The sequence below is a fragment of the Notamacropus eugenii genome, chromosome 1 (genome assembly GCF_028372415.1).
Source record: "Notamacropus eugenii isolate mMacEug1 chromosome 1, mMacEug1.pri_v2, whole genome shotgun sequence".
NCBI lineage: Eukaryota > Metazoa > Chordata > Mammalia > Diprotodontia > Macropodidae > Notamacropus > Notamacropus eugenii.
Window position 1 is genome coordinate 196,328,658 of NC_092872.1, and position 19,943 is coordinate 196,348,600.

Below are 19,943 nucleotides of genomic sequence, written 5' to 3' on the forward strand. Positions count from 1 at the left end.
AGGAAGGAAGGAAGGAAGGAAGGAAGGAAAATAGTGTTGCCCCACAAGGTAGAGATGTCCTCAAGTCACCCCTGGGATCATACTGGCCATTAAGCAGCATAATGGGAAAGCTGGGCTACCTTCCATGAAATAGCCTCCAGAAACTCACAATGTCTTCACAACCAATACAAGCAAATGAAAATTGATCTTTGTCTTTACATAAATAAATGAAAATTTTTTTTTTATCCACTATACCACAGTGCCTTTCAGAAAACCATGCAAACACTAAACAGTTAAAACAATATTCAAAACAGTCAAAAGGTAAAAAATTGAAATAGTCCCCACAAGGAACACAGGGGTAGCTCTCAATTATCTGTAATAAAGGGAACGGGAAGCACAGAGAGCCCACAGTGGTGGATAATTAAAATCACCAAGTTTTTTCCCTTTGGCTTTGTGAGTACAAACTCCCTAATTTCAAATTTGTAATGATTTAAATGGGGGCTTGATGTTTATAGTATCAGCAGAAACAAAGAGCTTCTAAGTAATCACAAATGATGAGTAGAAGGACAATTTCAAGAAATGTTAACTCTCTGTCTAGGAAGACTGAAGGCAGTAGGACAGAGTGGAAAGGGGAGGAGATCTGGAGTCAAACAGACTCAGTTCAAATCCTGGCTCTGACACTTTAACATAGGTAAATGGGCAGGTCACTTAACCTTTCAGGGGCTCAGTTTCCCATCTGTGACATGAGCTGGTTGGATGAGGTAACCTGAGAGGTGCCTTCCATGTTTACATGTATGATCCCATAATTATGCCACACTCATTCACTCTAACTCAAGAATGTTTTACATACTTGAAAATGATACAACTGGATTTCTATCCAGTTATTTTATGACAGACTTTTTGCTAATTCATTCTGGCCTTCTCCCAAGTAGTCTGAATTCCTGAAGTTTTGTGGTGATAAGTAATTTGGTTTTGCTGTGTTTCCCTAGCAAGTTTACTTTCTAATTATATTTGTTCTAGGCCAGTTATAGAGAAGGAAAGAAATAGAAGAGGAAACCCAGGAGTGTGGTTTCAAAAAGGAATTCACTGAGAATAAAAATCAGGTTCTCCCCACTTCCCAATCTATTAGCCATGTGGATGGAGAACTCAGAAATCAGAGTTCTTTTCTCTCCCCCTCAGAAGGAAGGGGATGGTTATAAACTATCCCAGAGCTCTCTTAATATTTATTAGGTTACTGTTCATCTCTGGGGAGAAACCTGTGTCAGTATCCCACATTCTTCAACCAAATTGTTATTTCTATAAATCTAATTTCATTCACTCCTGGTACAATTAAACCACATCTCTCCCTTCTGTCACTTGCAATGATGGGAAGGAAAAACCCAAATTGTCTCTGTGCATTCTTACGCCAGTATAAGGCATAAGGAGACTACACATATTAGGATCAAATGCCACTTTTGAAACAACACACTAGAGTTTTCTGGCTCTTTACTTCCTTTTTTCACTCCAAAAACTTTTCTCTTTTTTGTGACCAAGTGCTTAATTTGACTTCTTTTAATCTTAATAGTGCTTTTCTTGGTCCCCAAGTGTCTAAAACAATCCCATTCTAAAAAATAGTTTCTCCAGTTTGAACCCAGGTCTTCAGATTTCCAAGTCTAATGGCCTCTCCACTATACTAGGCTGAATTCTTCAATTTTAATATCAACAGTAATAATGATAGTAAAATCATTCTAGCTCACATTTATATAGTGATTTTAGATCTGCAAAGTATTTTACAAATATTATGCCATTTGATTCTTATAACCACCCCAGGAGGTATAGGTACCATGTTATCCCCATTTTATGGACAAGGAAACTGAAGCTAAGAGAAGTTAAGGGACTTGCTAAGGGTCACACAGCTAGTGTGTGTCTGAGGGATGTGAACTCTTAATAGATAAGCAGCTCAATGCTGGATTCATTCAGCTCTGCAAAACTGGGTGTTTCATCTTTCCTATAATGTTACTATTGACTGATAGCCATGTGAAAAGGAGAGCTAACTCTTTGTCATAGAATCATAGATGGGGGCAGGAAATCTTGATCCTACTATTGTAAGTTCTGCCAAACGAGTTTTTGGGATTCAGACAAAACTGTACCAAGGGCATCACCAGTAAGTCTTCATCAATAATTCCTCAAAATAAGCTACTTGTTTTTGTTAATGCAGTTTTGTCTCTTTTCCAGCAAAGTAGCATGCAGGGAAGGGGAATCCAACAACTTCATATTGGAGGGTTCATTTAACCAAGGGGTTAATGTCTCAATAATTATAAGAAACAGTGAGTGTCAAGTGTCTGAGGTGAGATTTGAACTCAGGTCCTCCTGACTCCTACACTGGTGCTCTATCCACTGCACCACCTAGCTGCCCCTGAGAATATTTGTATTTCTAATAAGAAAGAGGGAACTAAAATTAGTGCAACAATGTCTACAGAGACACAGTGGCTGCTCCTGCGTAATGACCTCCTGGGAGGACTTGGATAAGATGCACACAGAAAAGGTAGTCATGGATAGGCTGCACCCTGGCCACTTAGTGGGAACTTTTCAATCAGTATGTTCATAGCTCTCCTGAAGTATTTTTAAACTTTAAAAAAGTTTTCCCCATTATAAATTCCAGAAAAATGTTAATAATGATTATGATAATGATGAGAATAACAATAAAAGCACCCATATAGTGTCTCCTATCAGGCATGACACTAAGCACTTTACAAATATTCTTATTTGATCTACACAACGACTCTAGGTGGAGGTGATGTTATCATCCCCATTTTATAGTTTGGGGGAAACTGAAGCCAACAGAGGTTAAGAGCTCTCACCCCAGACACTTGACACTCACTAGCTGTGTGACCTTGGGCAAGTCACTTAACCCCAGATGCCTCATCCTGGGTCATCTCCAGTCATCCTGATGAATATCTGGTCACTGGATCCAGATGGCTCTGGAGGAGAAGTGAGGCTGGTGACCTGGACAGCCCTCCCTCACTCAAAACAAAGTCAAGTGCAAGTCATGTCATCATTTCTCTGATGGCATGGTCTTCTTTGGCAATGAAGGATGAACACACACATAAGAAACAGTCTACATTTTACCCTGGATACCTATTAACAAAGGCTGATAATAACACATGGCAAATAACAATAACTTACAACTGTTCTTTAAAAATGTTTCCCAGGTGCACTTTTTTCACAACAACTTTATGAGGTAGGTAGTACAACTATTATTATGCCCATTTTACAGTTGGGGAAACTGAGGCTCAGGGAGGTAGATAGCTCCTGAAGCATGTCTGAGCCCAGGTCTGCTGACTCCAAAGGCTCTTAGCATGCTGACTCTCCCACCAACACAGCTGTGGGGTTCTCTATCCTGTCCAGAATTGCCACTGCCAACATTCAAAATGAAGTGGTGGTCTGTAGACATTGTAAGTAAATTTCAATAACTTCCTTTTGCAAGTGTAGACACATGACCTCAAATACTCTGTCAATTAAGTTTTATGCTGCAATGCAATAGAAACATCTTAACTTGGAGTAAAGAACATAAATGGAGACACTGAAGAGTTGTAATGGCATTCAGAGATGGTTTAGTCCAAGAGTTCCTTTTACAGAAGAAGACAATTAGTATTATAGAGCCTGTGACTTATTCAGGGTCACACAGAAACAAACTCAGGTCCTCCTCGGATTCTAATTCAAGAACAAGACTGTCTAGGAATATAACTTAAAAGAGTATCTAGTGGCTAAACCAGAATTCATTAAGTACTACTATTAAATAAATACTGTGTAGCTTCACTCTTCAGTCTTATGTATCATTGTTAGATTAAACTTCATTTAGATGCTAAGGGACCAGACTGTGCACAAATGGATGAACTCTGCCTGTTTGGGAAGTGAATAATTACCATGTTAAAAAAAAAAAAATCCCCGGACTTGTTTAAGTAGCATAATTGTACTTAAGAAACGGGTTTTTCAAGAAGGTGTTGTTACTCATTAACTGACTGTCAATATGAAAAATACGTGCCATTTAGTCATTTCAGCTAAAGAATGTCAAGAACTAAATAATCAAGCATTAGGTTACAAAGTTGAAAAGTTAACACAGCAATACACAGTGTTTGTATTAGTGCTTTAAGTAGGTAAATTAAATTGAAATGTGTCTCTTAGGCAGTCATTGAACAGGCAAGATGAGAAATAAATTGAGCTTCACATATGCCTTTAAAGCATCTAACAACTGTGTCTATCAACACACGGATCCTTTTCACTGTCAATTCACCACACATTCTGCAGACCGTGGGCCTGCAATTATTTCATTTCCTTTCTTGGAAATGTAATTTCCACTTACTTTTGTTGAATAAAAGGCAGACAAAAGGTGGAAGGAGTTGCAGTATTTTCTGATTAAGATTATTTGTGTAATATGGTAGAACGAAAAAAAAATCTATACACACACACTGAAGCATTTTTCAGAAACTAACTTGTCTCAGCCCAGTGGGCTTTTATGTCTGGATATCGGTTCCAATGCAGCCAGATTGTTGATGCCAAATTAGGGGTTAAACAAATTTAAACATGAAGATGAAAGGTGAGTATGGATCATCTTTCTGTCTAAATGATTCCAGTTAAAAGGATGGGAAACATTCCTGGAGGGAAAAAAAATGTGCTTTTGGAAACACAATAATATTAGCTAAAACCATAAGTCAGCAAAGGTCTTTTATTCTGAAAAAGAGTAGGGGGAAGAGGAGACAGGGAGGTAAAGAAAGGTTAACAATACCAATAAGAGAATGTAGCAGTGGGGAAAAAATACCACTTGGCAAAAATAGATCCAAATTGAATTTCCAGTTCATTTGTCCAGGATTCACCCTTTGAACTAAGTAAGACAGCACAAGCTACAAAAAAGAGGGTCCTTTCTCTCCCGGTGGAACAGGAAATCAGAGGTTTAATTAACCATGATTACAATATTCTGCTGATCTGATTTGTCTCACCTACTTCCTTTTCTTTAAGTGACAAGCCAGATGACATCCTGGCAAGAGAACTGAAGCAAAACTGTAGACTAATTTCGAAAAGAGGCTGGCATTGTTAGAAAACAAAATGATCCTCTACCGGATCTGTTGGAAACATAGACTTCTGTAGCAGGATTAACTCCCTGATGCTGACAGTGGCACTTTGAAGATCCAGGTCTGTTGAACCACATCTCTTTACCTAACCTATTTTCTCTCTTGGGATAGCTCACTGTTCTTTGCTGGTAAATCTTCTCCAAGGGTTGAAAAATGAAGATGTGAAAACAGGCATTTATAAACAGATCCCTTGGACATCTATCCAATGTCTTCTTGAATTGGTCAGGTACGAACTTAAGATAGATGTATTAAATATGTTAATCTTGAAAAAATGATTAAATCCTCTAAGATGGGAAATATAACCTAAGATAAGCTAGGCTGGTTCTTCACCCAGGATTTTTAAGGTCAAACTTTTATGCAGAAGGAACTGGCTACTATTCAATTTAGGGAAAGGAATTCATTTAGAAGATATACTTTCCATCAGCCCTGAATGACATCGCTCCTTGAAGGGACTCAACAGAACAATTATTGTCTATCATAGGAACATGACTCTTCAAATGAAGAAAGAGGAGATGCTAAAAGAAGCCACTATAATATTTCAAGGACTTATTGACTATCTAGAGTATTTTCCAGAAAGAAAAAAAAACACAAACAAGAGTAATAAATGAGTAATCACAAATTCTGCTACATACTACATGAGAAAGAGCATCATTACTTACTGAAATGTAACCTTGGAACTTGCGCTTCCTTCCAGTCTATGAGGCCCTCCACCTGGCTCAGGTGGTTTGGGGGCCGGGCTGTTGAATTCTGCCTCCAGAGTTTTCTTGTTCAATGCAGTTTTTGTTACACTGGATACAGAACCCAACACTGGCATGGATTTGGACTCTGAAGTGGCTAATATCCCCGTTGGACCTTAAAACCAAACACATACCTACAGTTTAACAATTGTGGGTTACGCTAGTGCACAGGGTATTGAAAAATAAAATGCCTAGGGCTGGCCAAACTAAGTTTGCTGTATACAGAACAGCTGAAATCTCAAGGACAGTCTGAAAAACATTCCTATGGGAAATCTGCTCTACTTCTACGGTTCTGCTGCTTTTAAACTGGTGCCGAGGGACCAACTCCAGGATTTCTGAATTGTCCTTTAGAAGATCACCTGGGCATTTCCCTGAACAGTCTACGCCTGCCCTGGAATGATAAAAACTATTCTCATGAAGCTCTGATTTACTACCAGCCCTCCTTGAAGCAACCCTTTATCCTTCAAAAAGTCAATTCTTCACACAACACAGCTCCTCATTTTTAATGGAAAAGGGAAAAGACTTCAAAAGGTTCTTTCAAAAGGCTCATAAGACTTCCCTAATATAAAATAGCTTTTATAAAACATTTCCATTTTCAATGTGAATGAGAAGTAAGTGGATTTGTTTCCTATTAACATGGAGACAGTGGGTGAAGAAATTAAGGGATAAATAAAGAGGTCTAGACTTTTTTGATCTCTAGCAAGGTATTAAAAAACTACAGAATAGGATTTAGTTCACTGGTTGTTATAATTATTACTGCATACATTATTATTATTTATTAAGCATCAATGTGGAGCATTTCTAGAGCCTAATGTTAAAGGACACTATATAGCTTATTTTCCTCACAGCAGGATTTTAGCCTTTGTTTTTGCCCCTGAAAACTTATAAAATCCCTGGATGGGCCAAATCCATGTCACAAGAATATGGACAAGCACCTGTTTATGCAGGAAGTATGGACTTTTTCTTGTTTATCTTAAAAAAGAGGGTAGGAATAAATTAGGTGAGGTAATTAAATATCCTGATTTCCCTTTGACCTACAGGTTGTGGGCATGAAAATAAAGAGATGGTATTAAGGTCAATAAGAGAGTGAATCTAGCTAGAAGGAGAATGCCTTAAGCCATCTAATCTGCATTTCTCTTTCCTCATTTCTGAATACATTAGTTCCAGCGGCTCATTCCGTAACTGAAGCCTTATTAAGGAGGAGGGGGAGTAGGCGAGCCCTTGCTTTTCCTACATCTAAAAAGAAATTAAAAAAAAAACCATAATGGTTAAGTTGGACTTTTCTTCATCATGTATAAGCTTCCCAATGTTTTTTGAGAGGCACTTGCTGTTCTCTGAAAGACCAATTTTGTAGACCAAATTACTAGGTAAAATGTGGGAATGACAATTAGAGCCATATGAAGTGTTTTAAAGGAAAATACACTTTAACAAGCCACTGGAGGAGACCAGCTGCAACTTAGGATTTGGGTCCTACTAGCCTCAACCTTGTTCCCAACTGCCCTAACTGTGTATTTCTTATTATAATTCTCCTGTTTTCTGCCTGTCACCTTACATTTGAATACATCTTTACCTTTTCCATAAGCTTTTGTGTGCAGAATAACACACTGTACATAGTGATATCCACTTCCTTCTCACTAGAGATAAACACACCTGTCAGGATATAATCTCAGTAAGTTCCTCCAACTGCTTCTAGAGGATAGAGGGGACTTGAGAGATGACCCATTCTAATCTCCTCATATAACAGAGGAGAAAACAGGAATCCAGAGAGGGCAACTCACTTGTCCAAGGTTACACAGGTAATAAGTAACAGTGCTGGAATATGGACCAAGATCTTTTGATGCCCAATCGGGTATTAAAGCCACTGTACTGTGCAGTCTCTTATTCTTTGTTCTGCATTTATATCTCCCCATTAGCATATTGGAAAACTTTTAATTTCCACTGAAAAAACAACTTTCTGAGGAGTATTTTAAATGCAATGTTTGTCTTTCTGATACTCCTTTGATTGTTTTTAGATACAGGATTATCAATCATCTTGCCTAAATAGTCACAGGGAAGGCGTAGAAGGCAAGGAAGTCAGCTAAAAGTTAACAGTCTTGCTTACAGCTTACATGGGTGATAGTCACACTCAGAAATAGGGAACCTAGTTGTACTTCATTCAGGTTTCAAAGGCATTCCTAGGAAGGGAGTAATTGGAAGATTTTGGAATTCAAAAGTACAAGGGGGTATTTAGTTAGTACAGTGGGTTGGAGGGAATAAGAGTCAATGGAATAAAACTGACTTAGAAAGTATAACAATAAGTTAGGCAAAATCCAAGATGAAAATCTCAAAAGTGAAAGGGTAGAGATAAGGAGCTCAACAAACTTCTACATTAGCAGCAGAAGAGACACAGATGCACTTTTTTCCCCAAATGCATGGTACTCTTTCAATGACTAATCAAACATCAAAATATTAAATGTTTCCCTAAGTTTAAACTTCATTAATTTAGTTTCTTTTAGGGAAATCATTAGCAGCAGTAAGGTAAAGAAACCCAATGGGTTTCTATCATGAGAGAAATGAGTTTCTTTCCTTCTCTGATCACCCTCTCTTCCTGGTAACTCGTCTGGTTTTTTTGTTTTGTTTTTTGCCACTGTTCTCTCCTGGTTCTCCTCCTATCTGTCTGACTACTCCTCAGTCTCCTTTTTACTTCTTCCTTATCATCCATTTCACTGTGGTCCATCCTCCATTCAGCTGTCAAAAATAATCTTCCTAAAAAGCAGATCTGCTCACATCACTCCCTATTCAATAAACTCCAGGATAAAATAGAAAATCCTCTGTTTGGGGGATTTTTTCAAAGTCCTTCACAACCTGTCCCCCTCCTATCTTTCTCCAGTTTTCTTATACCTTACTTCCCTCTACCCACTCTGTGAGCCAGTGACACCAGTCTATTTGCTGTTAGTTGCAAAAGAAACTCCACCTCCAGATTCCAGGCATTTTCACTGGCTGTTCCTCATATCTAGAATACTTTCCCTTCTCATCTCTTCCTCCTGATTCCTTTAAGTCACAGCTAAAAATCCAATCTTCTGTGGGAAACTCTTCCAGATCCTCTTTGGTATAAATGCCCTCTTTATTCATTCTCTCCAATTTATCCTGCATACCTCTTGTGGCACAGAGTTGTTTGCATGTTGTCTCCCCCTTCCAGCTCCTCGAGAGCATGGACTGTCTTTTGCTTTTCTTTGTATTCCTAGTGATTAACATAGTGCTTTGCACATCATAGGCACTTAATAAACACTTAGTGAGTTATCTCACTCCCCCTAAAGCAGGTGTTTCTTTTGGTAACCTACAGATCTCTATATTCAGCTCGAGCCTCTCCCCTAAGCTTCAGTCTATTGGATATTTCAAACTGGAAGTCCCAGAGGGAACTCAAACTCAGCAAGTCCCAAACTGAACTTATTATATTCCCCTTAAACTCTCCTCCCTTCCAAACATCCCGATTTCTGTCCAAGACACCCACCATCCTTACTGTAACCTCAGCATTATCCTCACTCCTCACTCCCTCATCCCATATATCCAGTATGTTACCAAATCTTGTCACTTCCACCTTCAAAACATCTCTTGCACCTGAGCCCTCCTCTTCAGTGACCTGACCACGTGACTACTATGCTTCGGAAGTCCTATATAACCAGGTCCCAACCTATTTTTCTAATCTCAACAGACATGACATTCCCCCCTACTCTGTACAATCCAGACAAATTGGCCTTCTCTATGATTCTTATGACGTATGACCACCTTTGTACTGGCCATCTGTCACACCTGGAATGTAGTCCCTCCTTACCCGTGTCTCATGGAAACCCTCTCTTCCTTCAAGATGCAGCTGAAACACTCTCTCTCACAGGAAGCCTTTTTTGATCACTCCAATTTCTAAGTGTCCTCTTTCCCAAAATATTGCATTTAAGTACTCTGAATTGTATTTACTTTATATATTTATATATGTACTATAGATATTTATGTATGTTCTTGTCATCTTCCCCATTAGAATGTCAGCTCCTGGGAATGCAGCTATTGTTTCATTGTTTCTACCTATATCCCCAACACTTGGTTCAGTGTTTAGCACACAGCACTGGCTGACTGCTTATTTTTTTAGAATTTTATTACTATAACTTTTATGTCAAAATAAAAAATATACAGGTATACACACACCCTTAAATGAAAAAAAAATTAGGTTTTTTTTTTTTTAAAGAGAATTATATTGCAATTCTAATTGCTTAGAATGAACCATCTGTTTGATCAAACCATTATATTCAAATAGAAGCTGCCCTCTGCTAGACATGCGATACAGGGGATTCAGGTTTAAGGTAGTGGTTAGACCAGATGGCCACTGAGGTCCCTTCCACCTCTAACATTCTAGAATTATAACTAGAATAATTTTAGATTAGATAAAAGCTCAAATTCTCAACACATTCTGGTTACTTTAATCTTTGCTTTCTTGGTTATTTAAATGCCTTGATGATTTCAACTCATCCTACAGCAACTATGATTCACTGAACAATTAAAAAAAATTCAGAGAATGTGCAATAGATGATGGTTAATTTTTTGTATAGCAACAACAAAAAAAATCTTAAAGGCTGCTTCAAAGTCTTAAGAACTGAGATTTCTTTTTTCATTCTACAGAATAATAGAATTTTCGAGTTGGAAGAGACCTTAGCAAACATCTATTCTAATATCCTCATTTTTACAGATAAGGAAACTGCGGGTTAGAGAGATTAAAGTGACTTGTTCAAAAGCACTCTGTAATTCTACTAAGCAGCAAATTGGCCTGATGCTTTTAAAATATGACCTGATTTGTAAAACTTTAATTTATGTAAAGTGGTTATATAATTTTTCAACAAGCTAAGTAGATAGAAATGCAAAGTATTTCTGTATCTGGGTTTGCTGAATCACCCTGATGTAGTACAAAATGTTTGGAATCAAATGTCCTGGGTTCAGATGAATCCTGTTCTTCTCTTACTAGTCATGTGACACTGGGTAAAGAACATTACTCCCCTCTGTTTCTGTTCTTCTTGACCTCACTAGGTCAAGGTTATTTTGAAACTAAATATGATAATATATGTAAAGCACCATCTAAATGTGAGTCATTACTAGTAGTGATATTAATCACAGAATGTTAGAGCTAGCATGGACTTTGGAGACTTTCTAATCCAATAGCCCCATTGTACTGAGACAGAGAGGGAAATGACTTACTTCTCCGTACCTTAACTTCCTCACATGTCCATCTAATACTTCTCACTCACATTAGAAAATTCATTCAATAATTAGGAAGAGATTATTTTGTATGTAAAGAATAAATTTAAAGACAGATACTACAGAAATTGAAGAGTAGGACTGCGAAGAACTCAAACCAGCTTACTACTGCTATCTGGTTCTGTTGTCACCTTTCTGCGCCGTAAAATTCTTTCTAACTCAGTTTCACTGTTTTCAGTATCAAGAGATTTTAAGTTTCTTGAACTAGCAGATGTGTTAAGTGTCTCCTAAAGTAAAAACAAAACAAAACAAACAAAAGATTAATGTCTTAATACAACACAGAGAAATTTACAAATTCAAACAACAAAATCATTACCAGAATTTGAATGGAATTCAGAAACAAAACACAAATATCTGTCACAGAACCAAAAGAAAAAAAATGTTTTGAATTCCACTGAACATTGTGAGGATCTCTTTTTCCTATGACCTTTTCAGGAAGTTAAAAGATGCTACTGAAGATGTGAATGGTAAGTTTCATGTGGAAAGAAGACAACAGCTGTGTTTCTTTATGAATTACTTTCTGTATGAAGTTCAATAATGGAAAAGTTCTGTACATCAATGGTTCAATTTCTGATGTTTGTGAAGCCAATGTGGAAGGGAACAAATGTGATGAACTCACCTTAGAGAGAAGCACATCTTGATATGGAAGCCATGTGCCAAGGAACCAAAATCCTTGCAGTACTTGGGAAAAAAAATGCAGCTGATCCTTCAAACAGAATGACTCTTGATTCATGGCTGCTCAAAGCAAGTGGAGTTATTGCCAAGAAAGGTCTATCACAATCTCAAGCTGGCTACCAGAAGGGAGGTTGCAGCAAACACACCGTGATTCAGGTGAGAACTGGACAAAGAAGCAATACAGCTCTTTGGGGGGAGTTGGGGGAAAGGGTGTTAAAGGATGGAGGCAAGAAAGAAGGTGGTCTTCATTCCATTTTTCCTAATGGAGCTGATCTAGAATATATTCTACGACCAAAAGATTCTGGAAGAAGTAGACGGTACAAAAGTTGTCCTTCCTACCATCAGTGCTTACTGTGGCTTCAAGGAAGACAGAGATGACCTGGTAACTCTAAGCTCCTTTGGCTCAATTCCTCTGTGGTGAGATTTCTGAATGGAGATCAATGGAAACATGCCTACAAATGGCCATTAAACACAAACACACACACACACACACGCACACACCCCACTACTGTTTTTCCCTACATTTATATGTAAGAATGTATCCCAAGATGTCAAAAATAGAACCCACAAATCCATTTTATTTTTCATGACATCTCTATTTTCTACAAGTAGTTTCCCCCACCTGTGTTATAGGTAAGATTTCTAAAAGCACAACATTGACTTAAATATAGTGAATACTAAATCTGGCACCATTTATTTACTCAAATGGTAATTCTTCATCACTTAATATGTCTAATGCTAGAGTTTGAATGAGGTTACTGTCATCATTGGTAGATTATGACATAAGTCTAGCCTTTACCAACCTTGAATTAAATACAAACTACTGAATGCCCGTACTTTAAAAAATCATATCAATCATGAAATTGCTTATAAAATTAAATGGTCAGAAATTTCTAACTGTACAGCTATTTTGCCATTGTGGTTGGAAATTTTTTCATCACTTAAAGGGGTCAGAATGCCAACCCAATGGCAGACCCAAACCAGGTTAATTAGCAGAAGAGTTCATGTTCTTTTTAGATGCACGTTCTGTAGATGATGACTTTGGAAATACTTAAGTAGTAGCCACTTTCTAATTTTTAAAAGAATCTTGTTTCAGGAAATATATCTATAGATATTAAGTCTATACTTACTACTAAAAAATCCAGAGGGCCCATTAAGAAGAATATCATATCACACACTATTTTGTGTAGGCCAGAATAATTACTCGATGCTGATTATGACAGGCAGTTTCACGGAAAAGATAGTTCACTTTACTGCATATATAATGCTGCACACCTAGCCTTAATCTCCTTGCTTGTAGCCCCATCTCCCTTCCCCACTCTGTTCCCAGTTTCCTTGTAGGCATCATCTTCCTAAACAGAATGACAGCTCAGCGAGGACAGACTATTTTATTTGTAGTTGTATCCCCTGTACTTAGAACTATGGGCCTAGAACATATTAAGGGAGTAATAAATGTGCTCGCTCTCTCTCTGTTTCTCTGTCTCTCTGTTTCTCTGTCTCTCTCTCTCTCTCTCTTTCACACACACACACACGCACACGCACACACCTTTATGTCATCTACAAATCTAATAAGAACGCTATCTCTGCCTTCTCCCAAGTCACTGATTTTTATCTAGATCACAGAAACATTCTCCCACATTCATTCTTTTTTAATATTTGGGTTATCCCCACAAAATTCAAGACTTGAGAATTCCATTTCCTAGTTGACTCCAGATCTCTCAGAGCCAAGATCTCTTCCTTCATCAAAATGCCAACACATTTGGTTTAACTAAGAATACTAAAAAAAGTATCTATACCAAACAAAAGAGACCATATAACTCACATTTGTACTTGGGAAGTAACTAAGTAAAAAAAAAACATCAAATTTTTGATTTGTTACTCATTTGCAATACTAGGTAATTAATAATAATAACAAATATTCGTTGACTTGGCTTGAAATTGCAGACTCGTTTAGCCAGTAGGGCCGAACTTAGATCAACTGGTTTAATCCTCTCACTCTACATATCATAAATTTACTCTTTGAAAATGGCATTTCTTTAACTGAAAAAAATCCTTAACATCTAACAGTGTAAAGTGGCTTTCAAGTGACTAAAAAAAAAGTTTCTTGGTTCTCAAAATTCTTATAATTCAACGACAAATGAATTCAGTGACAATAAATATAACTTTAGAAATTACGTGGAAATGAGCTTAGGGAAATGGTCTAAGTTCATACAGAAGCTTTAAAAAATAATTGGCTCTCTGTCCCACTTAGAATAGAGCTAGGTTCTTCAAATTCTCTCAACTGTGCACATGCCAATAACCATGACCTGACTATGAGCATCTGAATGCCACCATGCTTTTCACAGCCAACTCCTCATTGCATTTCAGTACATAGAACTCTATGGCATTATCTGATTAGAAGAACTTGTGCTTTCCTTTTTGCCCTACATTGTTCAAGGATTTTTATGATCATCTTGGCCTAAAAGGATAAGACACTATAGGGCTTCAATATTTACTGCTTCCCCTTTCAAGGAAAGTCCAAATCCTCTGTATGCTTTTTCTTTTTCAAAGGAAGTTGAACATTACTGCATAAAATTTGTGGTGACAAAGCACTGGCATTAATGAGGTTGGGGGTGAGGTAAAAAAGTAGCTTCTGGTTAGATTTTATGAGAGCAATCATTTAATAAGAATGGAAGATGGGCCTGAGAACAAGTAGCAGCGGAGCATAAAACCTGGTGAACACAGTATTTCCTGGTGATAATGCCAGCCTGAATGTATACACCAAGCACTCTGGGAAGGGGTTCTTTAGAAAAGTGATTCATCTTTTGAAGATTTAAAAAAAAACCTCAGTCTAGATGCTGGAAGGTAGAAGAGAAGGCTAGTTTGTCATATGAGCATATTTTTGTTTGAGTAGTTTGCCTGCTCTACTCTCTAAGGAAATTCTAAAAATAGATGGTAGAGGACATACAATTTATTTCACATACATTTCTACCTCAAAAAGATACAGTTCTGAGGAAAGAATTTAAGTATAACACCACTGATAGGAAGTTAACTGTTGCCATATATCCCTAATAGGTCTGATTGAGGTTTTTTTAAATGAAAATATAATATTAAAACTATATTAAATATAATTTCATTGATATTTCGTAATTCAGAAAGTACTTTAGGATCTTATATTACCTGACACTTATTATTAGTATCAATTACTGTTCCACAGGAAACAATAATAAATCACATTCCTATAGAGCTGTCCAAGGTGTTTTCCCACAACAACCCTGTGAGATAGGTAAGTGTTGCTATTATCCCCATTTTACAGAAGAGAAAACTGAAGATCAGAGGAGATGAAATGTGATCTAAATTGTATAAGGTCATACAATGGCCAAGGGCTAGAGCAAGAATATGAACCTGAGTCTTGGTACTCCAAGCTCCAGCATTCTTTCCATTACATCATACTAGGACATGTAGAATTCCTGGTTTATAAAAAGTTCTTGTTAGTAGAACACTGAATAGAGAATTTTCTGCATAACAGTCCTGTTAGATAACCCCATTTATTCTACAACAGCTTAAATATGCTATTCTGTAGGTTGAACGGACTACCACTGTTAACCAGGGATATGCATCACTTCAGAGCTAATCCTACTCACCTAAAACTAAAGCAAATAATTGAGCTGTTTTGCGTTAAGTCTACAATTTAAAGACAGACTTAATGAAAATAATTTTGTTTACGACAATTATGTGGATGTCTGCATGAAATGCATAATTAGCACAGTAACAACAAACACAGGAGTATTTAGTCCTGCACCTCCCGCCCCCATGTTTGTTGACGTACTGTGCATAATAACTGGTATTGAGAATAGAATCCTCCGTATCCTAAACACTTTCCAAGCAATGAGTTTGCCACTGAAAACTCAATGATTGTTGAGGCTAGTGCAACAGTCATTTATAAATTCAGTGATGGCTTACACACATGCCTAACATGGAGAACAATGGCTAAACATAACGACATTAAGCAACTTAAACAAAATCTCTGAATTTCCTTTAGAGGATAAATTCAGCTGTTTACAAATGAATCTTTTTTTTAAATATAATTTATCATCAAAAGTTAAAAAGAAAGAATACAAATGATAATGGGTGACAATCACACTATTTACTCAGTAGTTACCCTGTTTCCAACAGATTTGGGATATTCTCAAATTTCCACCCGAATGTCAGAATTTTCTTCTCATACACTAAGCAAATCTCTCTAAAAAAACCCTGGTGTATTTCTATTAATTAACAAGCATGACGATTCTAACATATGGGTCTACATTTTATCATCAAATTGGAATTCTGGGATCAGAAGAAGAAGAATAGGAAACAATCATTTTAGCAATTTAGTGTAACAAGTATAAAAAACTGATTAGGGCTAAGTCTTGAATGGAAACTACAAATGTGTTATTTGATATGTTATTAACACCTGTGAAAGAGAAAGGGAAAATAAATATGGCACAAAGCAAACAATCAGAGAAAGAAACAAGGTCTCATAAAAGGTCTCAACAAATATCAAATGTAACTGTTCAGGAAAAAATCAGATTGATAAAAACACTTTCCTTTAATCCCCCACTAAATGAAAATGATTGAAGATAAACTAAGGTTGGTTCTTACCAGTATTCCTTTTAGTTCATTCACTGCACTTTCAGAGCCTTTTGAAGATTCTGGCTATAATTAAATGGGGAAAGGGGTGGGGAGGAGACAGAAACAGCAGGTGTATCATTCTGAATTTAAAACTACTAAGCCACAGAAATAGCCATTTGTCAAAAGGTGCTATGGGTTATAATGGCAACATACATGAATTGCATCATTTTGTTAGGCCCATTTCTTAGGGTAAGAAAAAAATAAAATTAGAAATGTTAGTGTTCCCATGGAACAGTTAAATGGAAAACTAAAAAAAAAACAAAACAGTTATGTTCAAAGCAGTATGAATTCCCCCCATCCAGGTCAAAGACCAGCATCTCCTCTGTAACTTGGAAACTTGCCAGGAGGTATCAAGAGCCTTGACCTTGACTTGACCTTGTGACAGCCACTTTGTATCAGAGGTGGGACAGGAAACCCAGGTTTTCTGGACCCCAAAGATGTTCCTCTCTGTCTACCACACTATGCTGCCTTTCAAACACAAGATAATGGACTTAAATGCATATAATTTGGCTTGTGTATTTAATTTCATTAACATCACAGCCAAAAGAGATGTGTTAAATAACAACTTTCAAGCATTTCTTTTAGGTCTTCTCAGGACTATCCTTCACACACTCTCATTTTAGCTACTTGATATCTTCTGTCCAGAAGAATGGGAAGCAGTCATACTGAATGCATGAGAGAGGTCACAAAACTCCTTTCTTCACTTCTTCTGGATCTAGCTAAACATCTATTTACCATAGCCCGTCAGTGACATCTGCCTCCTCCTCCCCAATCTTTCCTTTCAGGAAAGTTATAGGGAAGGGACAGTGGCAGAGAGATTTAGAAACACAGAATGGTCAGCACTGGAAGGAACCTTGGAAACTTGGTCCTTCTTTCCCTCCCGATTTTACAAAATGAAAACCAAAATCTTGAACACGTTAGGACAGTTGTTCAAGGTCATGTAGCTACAAAGTTGCAGAGTGGGAACTAGAATTGGGTTTTACTAACCCCCAGCACTGCTCTTTCCAACTACACTAGAATGAAGAAAGAGAGAAATGTGAAGATGACTGGATCTGAAACTCTAACCAAGCTCTGGACCCTCAATGGCACCGAGCAAAATCCCTATTAATGCTCAGTTCATCCCAGTTAATGATGGTCCATTCTGATGTGAGACTTTCACACAAAAGACTGTGGTGCGTAAGATCTCTAACTTTCCTATTGTTTCCTCTCACAGGAAGGTAGTGATCAAGAAAAACCAATACAGTAATTATGATTACATTAATAATAACAATAGCTGTCACTTATATAGAATTTTAAGCTCTGCAAAATACTTTACAAATATTATCTCATTTGAGACATCAAGTTTGGAAGGTAGGTGCTATTATTATCCAATTTATAGATGAGGAAACTGAAGAAGACAACTTAAGTTACTTAAGTAAGTATCTGAGGCTGAGAACTCAGGTCTTCCTAACTCCAAGTTCAGCACTCTATCCACTGCACCACTTTTCTCTGGACATGGAAAAATGACCAACACTTCTCTCCAATTAAGAGGTGGTAGGCTTTAAGAGTAACATGCAACTTCTTCTACCTAAAGGACACAGGGAAGCCTCAAACCCACACTCCTCAGCAAAAAGAAAAAAGTAGAGAGAGACAGGCAGAGGGAGGGAGGGAAAGAGGAGAGAGAGAGAGAGAAAAAGAGAGAGGGAAAGAGAGATTTGTTGCTTTTATGCAAACTGAGCAAAGGTGCTAAACTTTCACTGCCAACAGTTTTCCTCAAAAATGCCACATGCCATCAGTGCCAGTCAAAAGCTTTGGAGACAGTAGCTTAGTCATAGCACCCACAAATTCATTGAGAAAACGTGGCCTCCGAGCAGGCCTAGGAACGAGAATTGTTCAGCCAGAAAGCTGGTGCTCTTGAACTCACTGCCCAAGCCAGTCAACCAGAAGGCAGCTGGGAACATACACTCTCTTCACTTCTGCAGGAAAGCGGGGATGGTAATGCAGAAAGGGGCCTGGACTTTAGCATGCATCAAGCGTGAATGTTATTAAAAAAAAAGATTATTGACCAGTTAAGTCAAAACTAAATCTACACAGGTTAATTATTACCAGCGAAAAACCCAGTAGTCCACTGATCGTTGTTCAGTTTCTTTCCAGATTTTGAACTGACTTTAAATAATGTGTAACTGCTGAAAGAGTCATGTGAAAAAAGAAAAAAAAGATGACATACCAAAAGTGGGATGGGAGGAACATAACTAAATATCGATAAGCTTAAGAATAATAACTTTTAAAAAAACATTTCTTCCTAGACAACATAATTTAAGATATATTTGAGTCACTATATTACTTTTGCTTTGCAATAGTTCAGGTTTGCTTATTTATTTAAGAGTAGCTATGTTTATTAAATTATAAAAAATATTCTTTTAAAAATGCCTCTTCATTTCTATGGTGCTCTCACTTACTTGCATTCTCATTTCTAGCACTACTACAACCCTTCCAGTGAGGTACAGAGACTGTATTATTTCTACTTTATTTATAAGCTGAGAAACAAAATGTGGTGTAATTTTCAGCTTCACATGACTAGCATACACAATTAGTATCTCTTAGAATCAGGTGTCTTGGACAATATGGGTCCTCAGAAGCCAGCTAGTTCAACTCCTCTATTTGATGAGGAAACTGAGATCCAGGGACTTTGAGTGACTTGCCCAGCATCACGCAGGAAGCATGCATCAAAGGCGACACTGGAATCCAGTGCCAAGTTCAGGACCAAGACCTTGATCTCCTGTTCCGTAATTCAGTACTTTTCTTTGTTGTTATGTCACTGGACATGAGCACCAAAGGACTAAGAGTCCAAAACACTAAAAAGTACTTGAGTCAGAGGACTTTAGTTTAAAAGCTAAGCCATCTTACCATTTATAAATTCTATATCTTGGTTAGGAAGCTGTTTTGACTTTTTTGGGCTATCAGAGTTAAGAATGAACCTCTTTATGTGGAAATCAGTTACTTTCTATTTGATAAGTTACTTTCTGATCAGTCCAAGTTGAAAATACAGAATATTGCTCTCCTATCTCCCTACTTATTCTCTTGGGGTGATTTACACACAGTGGCCACTCCAGTACCAACCTAACCAAATGTGTTTTCTACTTATGGCAAAACATAGTTGGAATGTAGGTACAGAAGCATCTGATACTAACAGAACCCCAGTTAACCCTACAAGGCACAGATCTATATGGGCAGAGAGGCACTCCTGAGGGTAAGAAAGAGCTTTTAAATTGGGGGAGGAAGAGAGAAATGTCCACAAGCATCTGATTAAAAGGAGGAAACCATCTAGCAAAGTGATTTTTAAAATTCCCATCATCAGCATCATTTCAATGAGACAAGCATACAAAGCAAAATGAAGAGTGCAGTGCTAATCGCTGTATGAAAGGATGTCAAAGTTGGGAAGGACCCTGAAAATTCATTCATTTAGCGAGGAGCCTTCTGGAACAAACAATTTAACAAAATCTTCCACTATATCTTCTTCACCTCTGTCTTAGAC

General features: G+C 37.5%; 1 protein-coding gene across 2 annotated transcripts in view; it reads right to left on the reverse strand.

The window, feature by feature from the left end:
* SHTN1 (shootin 1) overlaps positions 1-19,943 on the reverse strand; it is a 120,513-nt gene that overhangs the window by 12,325 nt on the left and 88,245 nt on the right. Inside the window, exons 14-16 of one of the 2 annotated variants that reach the window (XM_072623602.1) lie at positions 16,400-16,453; positions 11,208-11,328; positions 5,747-5,939 (exon numbers count right to left, since the gene is read on the reverse strand). In XM_072623602.1, the coding sequence (XP_072479703.1) occupies positions 5,747-5,939; positions 11,208-11,328; positions 16,400-16,453 (368 nt within the window). The remainder of the gene's footprint in view (positions 1-5,746; positions 5,940-11,207; positions 11,329-16,399; positions 16,454-19,943) is intronic. The other variant, XM_072623607.1, reaches the window with a different exon arrangement.